Consider the following 8,687-nt stretch of genomic DNA (forward strand, 5'->3'; position numbering starts at 1 on the left):
ACAACAATAAACGGAGACATTCCCTGCTCACGACGAGTTTATAGTCTGGGGGTTCACAGCCTTAATCCCCATTTTACCGACGAGGGAACTGGTGCACAGAGAACAATAATAATAATGACAAATAAGAAGAATTCTGGTATTTGTTCAGCGCTCACTATGTGCCAGGCACTGTACTAAGCGCTAAGGGTAGATGCAAGCTAATCGGGTCGGACATCGTCCCTGTCCCACATGGAGTTTGCAGTCTTACATCCCCATTTTACAGATGAGGGAACTGGGCACAGAGAAGTGAAGGGACTTTCCCCAGGTCACACAGCAGGCAAGTGGCAGAGTCGGAACTAGAACCCAGGGACCGGGATTCCCAAACCCAGTGCTCTTCCCCTTTTGGGCAGGCTGCTTCTCATATCTTGAGTCCCTACTAGTGCTCAGTCCAGTGCCTGGCACGTAGTAAGGGCTTAACGAAGACCATTAAAACCAAAAAACAAGCCAAAACCCCGGGGACAGACCGCAGGGGTCATCCCCTCCGTCCCCCTGACTCCGTCAGCCAAGGGTATTTATTGAGCGCTTACTGTGTGCAGAGCACTGGACTGAGCGCTTGGGAGAGGACAATACAACATGCCCGTTTACTCGTTTTGATGCGTATCTATCTATAATTCTATTTATTTCTATTGATGCCTATTCTTTTGCCGCCTGTCTCCCCGCTTCTAGACTGTGAGCCCGGTCTCTCTTTGTGGCTGAATTGTACTTTTCAAGCGCTTAGTACAGTGCTCTGCCCACAGGAAGGGCTCAATAAATCCGACTGGATGAATGGCTGAACAATCAACAGACACATTCCCCGCCCACCACGAGCTGACAGTCCAGTCTGTCCACGCTTCTCTGCCGGGTGACCTTGGGCGGGTCACTTTTCTGTGCCTCAGTTCCCTCATCTGCAAAACGGGGATCGAGACGGTGAACCCCACGTGGGTGAGGGACCCTGTCCGACCCCATTTGCTCGCCTCCACCCCAACGCTTAGTACGGAGCCTGACACGCAGAAAGCGCTTAACCAATATTCATTCATTCGATAGTATTTATTGAGCGCTGACTAGGTGCAGAACATTGTACTAAGCGCTTGGAATGGACAATTCGGCAACAGACAGAGACGATCCCTGCCCCTGGACGGGTTTACAGTCTAATCGACGGGCTTACAGTCCAATACCACAATTATTATTATTATTATTATTAAGGCCTATTTAGCGAGCGCTTGGGTGTTTTGCTGTCTGTCTCCCCCTTTTAGAGGGCGAGCCCGTTGTCGGGCAGGGACGGTCCCCTATCTGTGGCCGAGTTGTACCTTCCGGGCGCTTAGTAGACGGTGCTCTGCACACAGTAAGCGCTCAATAAATAGAAAGCACGGCACGACCACAAACAGTGACTTTCCCTGCCCTCAAGGGAGCTGATGGACAGTCTAATGGATTCCCTCTTTGGTGATGGAATCGTCGTCTCCCAGCCTTGGCGGGGTGGAGAAGCCTCTTCAGGCCCGAGGAGGGGAAAGGTGGGTGGGGGGAGAAGAGGTGTAAAACCTTATCAGCCCGGAATGATTGATTTAGCAATGATTGGGTATTTACTGTGTCTCCCGGCCAGGGATGGGCGGCTATAAAAGGTCCCGGCCCCTCCGTCCCTTCCACCTTGGGTCCGAGATGAGGCTGAGCTCCGCTTCAGGTAAGGGGCCTTCAGGGCCTACTTTTATAATCCCATTTATTGATATTAACGCCCTTGCCTCCTTTTGCTGTCTTCCCCCCCTCTTCCAGACTCTGAGCCCTCTGTGGGCAGGGATCGCCTCCCTTTTGGCCAGATTGTACGTCCCGAGCGCTTAGTACAGTGCTCTGCACCCAGTAAGCGCGCAATAAATACGATGGAAGGAAGGAAAGAACGAATGAAAGGTCAGGGGGCTTCGAGGAAGGAAAGGGGGGCGGAGAGACCCCCGAGGTTGAGCCCGTCGTTGGGCAGGGGTGGTCTCTATCTGTTGCCTAATTGTACTTTCTCAAGTGCTTAGTACAGTGCTCTGCACCCAGGAAGCGCTCAATAAATACGATGGAAGGAAAGAACGAATGAAAGGTCAGGGGGCTTCGAGGAAGGAAAGGGGGGCGGAGAGACCCCCGAGGTTGAGCCCGTCGTTGAGGCAGGGGTGGTCTCTATCTGTTGCCTAATTGTACTTTCCCAAGCGCTTAGTACAGTGCCCTGCCGGAAGCGCTCGACAAATACGATGGAATGAACGCATTTGGGGAGGAGAAGAAATGTGGGACAATCCCTCCTTGCCCGTCAACTCGTTGTGGGGCTATCGACTGTTGTCTTGGACACCCCCGAGCGCCGAGTACAGCGCCGGGCACCCGGGGAGCGCTCCAACAGTAGTCACGATGGAACGAACTTGTGGACGTGGCCCCCTCCCCCGCCTCGCCCTCGTTGTCGGCTGGGAATGTCGCAGGGTGTTGTTGTGCTGTCCCCTCCCCCTTAATTCAGTGGAAAGAGCACGGGCTTTGGAGTCAGAGGTCATGGGTTCGAATCCCGGCTCGGCCACTTGTCAGCTGTATGACTTTGGGCAGGTCACTTCACTTCTCGGTGCCTCAGATACCTCATCTGTCAAATGGGGATGAAGACTGGGAGCCCCACGTGGGACAACCTGATTCCCCTGTGTCTCCCCCAGCGCTTAGAACAGTGCTCGGCACCTAGGAAGCGCTTCACAAATACCAACATCATTATTATTATTATCGTACTTATTGGGCGCTCCCTGGGTGCCGAGCACTGGACTAAGCGCTCGGAACGTCCAACCCGCCGACAGATAGAGACGATCCCTGCCGGTCTAGGAGGGGGAGAGCGCTTAGTACAGCGCTGAGCACAAACGCTCAGTCCAGTGTCCGCGCCGGCCTCTGTCCCCTCCCTCCGGGGCGGGGGGAAATTTATTATGGTTTTTTTTTTTTTAGGGATATTTGTTAACGATAATCATAATGGTCTCTATCTGTTACCGATCTGTCCATTCCAAGCGCTTAGTCCAGTGCTCCGCACATAGTAAGCGCTCAATAAATACTAGTGAATGAATGAATAATGGTGGGTATTTGTTGAGCGCTTACTACGTGCCCGTCCCCCGGGGGGGGGAGGCTTCTCGGAGGAGGTGGGTTTGGGCGGACGGTGCTCTCCACCCACTAAGCGCTCAGTAAATACGGTGGAAGGAAGGATGGGTTGAATGAATGAATGATGGCTGGGCGGGTGAATGAATGTCCGAGCGGGCGGGGTCGCCCCTCCCCCCGCCCGGGCCTGGGGAGGCCTCCTCGGCTCCGGCCTCGCCCCCCACCCCCCCATTGGCCCCCGGGCACGTCACTCAGACCCGGCCCCGCCCCCCGGCGCTCCCATTGGCCCGCGGGGCCCGGGGGGCGGGGCAAGGGGGAGGGGGAGGGGGCGGGGGATTCCCTGGCCGCAGGCCGGGCCGGACCATGGAGCCGCCGCCCGAGGTGAGACCACCCCCCCCTCCGTGTACATGTACATGTGTGTGTGTGCACATGTATGTGCGTGTGCATGTACGGGTGCGGACCTGTGTGATGGGGAAGGGGGGGGACTCCCGTTCCCCCACACCCCCGCCAGGACCCCCCCCCCTCGCCCTCCCAGCCCGGGACCCCCCGGGTTGCCCCCCACCCCACCCCCGCCCCGGCCCTCTGATCCTAAACCATTCCCCCCGGCCCGGCCGGACGCTTGGATCCTTCCCCTCTCCAGACTCAGTTTACCCCCCCCCCCCCCCAAGACCCCTCCCTTCCCAATCCCCGCCCGGGACCCCCGGATTTCCTCCCCCCCCCCCGGCCCGCTGACCCTAACGCCCCCCACCTCGGACCAGCCGGCCGGACGCCTGGGGCCTTCCTCTCCAGACTCAGTTTCCCCCTCCCCCAATCCCAGCCCGGGACCCCCAGATTTCCCCCCACCCCCACCGTCGGATCCCGCCCCCCGGCCCGGCCGGCCGGACGCCCGGGGCCCTCCCCTTCCAGACTCAGTGTCCCCGGCCTCGCCCCCGGGGAAGGGGGGCCCGGCCTGGGTCACGGGGAAGGGGGTGGGCGGCCCCGGGGTAGGCCGAAGTCCGCGTTCCGGGAACGGGGAGGGAAGGACCGACGGAGGGAGGGAGGGAGGGAGGGTGAGTCACCGGGGCCTGGGCCTCCGGAAGCGTCCCGGACCGGGCCGGGGCCGGGGACCGGGCCGGGGCCGGGGACCGGGCCGAGGGGGGTCCCCTCGGCTGACCCCCCTTGGCTGCCTCCTCCTCCTCCTACTAGACCGTGAGCCCGTCAGTGGGCAGGGCCGGTCTCTATCTGCTGCCCGATTGTCCATTCCAAGCGCTTAGCACAGTGCTCCGCACCTAGGAAGCGCTCAGTAAATACTAGTGAGTGAATGCCCACCCCCTTCGCCCCTGCCGCCTTCCCTCCCCCAGGCGGACACCGACCTTCTCCGGGGGCGGGGGGTTGGGGGGGGTTCTCTCCCGCCCCCAGGTCTGAGATTCGGCCCCTGGGCGGAAGAGGCGAGCCCGGCCCCCCCTGCCAGCATGGTGCCCTGGGGCGAGCCCGAGCGGCTGGTCTGGAGGCCCGAGGCGGGGCCCGCCGCCCCCGCCGCCCTGCCCGCGCTGCCCGCCGGCCTGGAGGTGAAGCTGGGCGCCCTGGCGCTGCTGCTCGTCGTCACCCTGCTCTGCAGCCTGGTGCCCATCTGTGTGCTGCGGCGAGCCGGTGCCCACCTGGAGGCCTCGGGTGAGGGGGCCGCCCGCTCGGGGACGAGGGGGTGGACGGCGGTGGGCAGAGGCCCGTGCCGGGGGGTGGGGAGCGCCCGCCCGGGGCTTTGGCCGAGGCGGGCAGGGGCCCAGGCCCGGGGAAGGCGGTGCCCGCCCTCGGCGGGCAGGGGGAGCGGGCCCGGGGCCCGGGCCGGGGGATGAGCCGTGCCCTCTCTTGGCCTCGGTGGGCAGGGGAAGAGGGGCGGGAGGCCATGCCGGGGATGAGGGGTGCCCGCTCTTGGTCTTGGAGATCGGGGCCCGTGCCCGGGGGGGAAGGGGGAACGGGGCGGGGGCCCGTGCCCGGGGGATTGGAGAGCTGCTCGGGACCTTGGGCGCAGTGAGCGGGGGGAGTCCGGAGCAACGGCTCGTGCCGGGGGCAGAGGACGTGCTGGGGTCGGGGGGGAGAGGGGACGCGTCCGGGGACCTCACCCGCTCCTCCCCTCTCCTCCCGCCCCCCCCGGCCTTTCAGCCTCCCGCCGCCAAGCCCTGAGCCTGGTGAGCTGCTTCGCCGGGGGCGTCTTCCTGGCCACCTGCCTGCTGGACCTGCTGCCCGACTACCTGGCCGGCATAGATGAGGCACTGAGCGCCCTGCGGGTCACGGTGAGGGGGGCGACGGGCGGGGGCGGGAGCCGGGGGCCGGGGCCAGGCGGGGTGGTCCGGGGCCGAGAGTCCCGGCAGTGCCAGCGCCTGAGGCTTTAATGGGCGCCTGCCGAGGGCCACGCCCCACGGCCTAGCGGCTGGAGCCCCGGCCTGGGAGTCAGAAGGCCCTGGGTTCTAATTCCGCCTCCCCCGCTTGTCTGCGGGGTGACCTTGGGCAAGTCGCTTCGCTGCTCCGGGCCCCACTTCCCTCATCCGGAAAAGGGGAATTAAGGGTGTGAGCCCCAGGTGGGACGGGGACCGTATCCGACCTGATTGACTTGTGTCTACCCCAGCGCTTCGTACAGTGCCCGGCGCATGGGACGCGGGCTCAACAGATACCTCAGTTATTATAACTATGACTGCAGGGAGCCCTGGCCTCAGGGGGCTGACCCTCCGGTGAGGGGTGGGCAGACCGACAGAACGGGCGAGCGGGGGGCAGGAAAGGGGGTGGGGGTGACCGATTAGAGGGGCGGCAGAGCGAGGTGGGGGTTGCCGGGTCCGGGACGGGACATTTGGTCTGGGAAGGCTTCCTGGAGGAGGCGGGCCGTCGGGAGGCTTTGACCCCGGGGCCCGCCGCGGGTCTGGGGGAGGGTCTCGAGACCGGCCGTCAGGAATCAGCGCCCGTGGCGGAGCCGGGGGAAGGAGGGCGGTGGGGGTAGGTGGTGCGGTTTTTCCCCACACCCGTCCCCTGCCAGTCCGACCCCGCCCCCCTCCCCTGTCCCCTCAGCGGCGTGGTGGGACTCAGAATGTCATGGGTTCTAATCCCGGCTCCGCCACTCGTCCGCTGCGGGACCCCGGACGAGTCACTTGGCTTCTCCGGGCCTCGGTTCCCTCATCCGGGAAGTGGGGATCGAGACCGTGAGCCCCACGTGGGCCGGGGACTACGTCCCACCCGATCCGCTCACATCCACCCCAGCGCTCAGCAGTGATAATCACGACGTGGAAGCGCCCACCGTGTGCCGGGCACCGTCCTCGGCGCCGGGGTCGACCCGAGGAGATGGTGTCGGACGCGCTCCCTGTCCCACGCCGGGCTCCCACTTCTCGATGCCCATTTCACAAACGGGGGAACGGAGGCCCAGAGAAGTGAAGCGACTTGCCCAAGGCCACGCGGCTTGGGCCAGGCACGGAGTGAGCGCGTAACGGATCCCCTGACGACGACGACGATCCCCCCCCCCCCGCCCCCCCCCCGCCTGTCTTCCGCTCCCCAGCTGCAGTTCCCCCTGCAAGAGTTCATCCTGGCCATGGGCTTCTTCCTGGTGCTGGTCATGGAGCAGATCGTGCTGGCCTACAAGGAGCAGAGCCCGGCCCCTCCCCGCGAGGAGACCCGGGCCCTGCTGGGGGCCGGGGGCGGCCCCGCGGCGCCCCCGGCCGTGGGCGCGGCCCCGTCGGCCCTGCGGTCCGGCGTGCTGGTCTTCGCCCTGTCGCTGCACTCGGTCTTCGAGGGCCTGGCGGTGGGGCTGCAGCGGGAGCGGGCCCGGGCCCTCGAGTTGTGCCTGGCCCTGCTGCTGCACAAGGGGGTCCTGGCGGTCAGCTTGTCCCTCCGCCTCCTGCAGAGCCGCCTGAGGGCCCGCGCCGTGGCCGCCTGCGGCCTCCTCTTCTCCTGCATGACCCCGCTGGGCATCGGGCTGGGCGCCGCGCTGGCCGCCTCGGCCGGGCCCCTGCACCAGCTGGCCCAGGCGGTGCTGGAGGGCATGGCGGCCGGCACCTTCCTCTACATCACCTTCCTGGAGATCCTGCCCCAGGAGCTGGCCGCCCCCGAGCAGCGCGTCCTCAAGGTCATCCTGCTGCTGGCCGGCTTCGCCCTGCTCACCGGCCTCCTCTTCGTCCGCGCCTGACCGCCGCCCGCGGGCCCGGGACGACGGACGCTAGAGGGGGGCGGACGGGGGGGAGGCGGGGCGGCCGGCTGCCCGGGCGGGCGAGCGGGAGGGGGTGTAGGTTCGTGTGCGTGCGTGCGTGTGTGTGTGTGTGTTTGTGTTTTTAGGGTCCACCCCCTCCCCGTGCCCCCTTCAAATTCCAGTGGGGATCGGAGCGATCCTGTTGAAGGGGCAGCTCCAGAGGGGGCGGGCATCGGGAAGGGCGGAGACGACACTACCCTCCGGAGAAGTGGAGCCCCCCCCGGCCGTGCCGGCGGGCCCCGGCGGGGGGCACCCCGGGGGTCGGACCCCCGCCGCTTTTCCCGACCTCTGTGCCGCCCACCCCTCCGTCTCCCGCCCTAGCGGAGGCGCCCCTTTAAAAGTGCCAATCGCGGGAAGGGCGGCGCTGCCCTGTTGCCCATCTCCAAGGGAGGAGGAGGAGGAGGAGGAGGAGGAAGGGTGGGGGAGGAGACTCAAGGTGCCGAGGTATGTGCCCCCCACCCTCGTGCCCCCCCGTCCTCCCCACCGCCTCACCCGCACCGCCCGTGGGCCCGGACCCCCCGGGACCTCAGCTACCCAAGTGTTTTGTACCGGGTTTGGGGAGGGGCGTTTTTTTAAGGGAGCGGGTTCAAGCTCTGCAGAGTCTATTTTTCTCAACTGACAGTATTGGGGATCACCCTCTCCCCCAATAAAGCATCTTGTTATAAACCCCGGCACCATTTTCATCCTTCTTGGAGGGGGTGGGAGGAGGGGCGGGGGAGGAAGGGGCTTTGTCTTGTGTCCGCTCCGGGGACCCCCCCCCCCCCTCCTATCTACCCCCACTTCCATTCCAGCCCGGCGTAGAGGAGAGAGCACGGGCCTAGGGGTCAGGGGACTTGGGTTTAAGCCTCGGACCGTCGGCTCCGCGTCTCTGGGACTCCATAAAACGGGGATTAAGACCGTGAGCCCCACGTGGGACGGGGGCAGCGTCCCACCAGATTCGCTTGCATCCGCCTCGGCGCTTAGCGCGGGGTCTGGCACGTAGTAAGCGCTTAACGAATACCGACATCGGTATTACTACGGCGCAGCGGATAGAGCGCGGGCCTGGCTGTCGGGAGATCGTGAGTTCTAATCCGCCGCGTGTCAATCAATCAGTCGTATTTAATGAGCGCTTGCTGTACGCGGAGCACTGTACTAAGCGCTTGGGAGAGTTCACACCATGTGAAAGTCAACAGAATCATTCCCTGCCCACAACGATTTTACGGTTTTGCACAGCCAACGGACTGGTTTTACCGAGTCTGTTGTGTGACCCTGGGCAAATCGCTCCACTTCTCTGGTTCCTCAGCCCGCCGTAGCGGAGAGGACCCGCGCCTGGGAGTCATCAGGTCGTGGGTTCTAATCCCGGTTCTGCTACTTGTCTGCTGTGTGACCTTGGCCAAGTCACTTGACT

The 8,687-nt window shown here is 64.4% G+C and overlaps 1 protein-coding gene across 2 annotated transcripts; it reads left to right on the top strand.

Annotated features, from left to right (window-relative positions):
• The first annotated feature begins 1,615 nt into the window (after positions 1-1,615).
• SLC39A1 (solute carrier family 39 member 1) lies at positions 1,616-7,972 on the top strand. Of its 2 annotated transcripts, none has more exons than XM_029054809.2 (4): positions 1,616-1,693; positions 4,495-4,746; positions 5,236-5,366; positions 6,614-7,972. In XM_029054809.2, exons 1-4 carry the CDS (start codon positions 1,618-1,620, stop codon positions 7,238-7,240), a joined length of 1,086 nt encoding a protein of 361 aa, XP_028910642.1. In that variant the 5' UTR covers positions 1,616-1,617; the 3' UTR covers positions 7,241-7,972. The 2 variants fall into 2 exon arrangements, with proteins under 2 accessions (XP_028910642.1, XP_028910643.1); XM_029054810.2 differs by lacking the exon at positions 1,616-1,693 and adding an exon at positions 3,422-3,477.
• Positions 7,973-8,687: the final 715 nt, after the last annotated feature.

Source organism: Ornithorhynchus anatinus, chromosome X5, assembly GCF_004115215.2.
Source record: "Ornithorhynchus anatinus isolate Pmale09 chromosome X5, mOrnAna1.pri.v4, whole genome shotgun sequence".
Classification (NCBI taxonomy): Eukaryota; Metazoa; Chordata; class Mammalia; order Monotremata; family Ornithorhynchidae; genus Ornithorhynchus; species Ornithorhynchus anatinus.

Bases quoted from the DNA above. Each gene is read 5' to 3' on its own strand.
- SLC39A1 (XM_029054809.2), top strand. From the start codon at position 1,618: ATGGGCGGCTATAAAAGGTCCCGGCCCCTCCGTCCCTTCCACCTTGGG. The intron at 4,747-5,235 runs GTGAGGGGGCCG...CCGGCCTTTCAG, and splicing joins TGCCCACCTGGAGGCCTCGG to CCTCCCGCCGCCAAGCCCTG. The intron at 5,367-6,613 runs GTGAGGGGGGCG...TCCGCTCCCCAG, and splicing joins TGAGCGCCCTGCGGGTCACG to CTGCAGTTCCCCCTGCAAGA.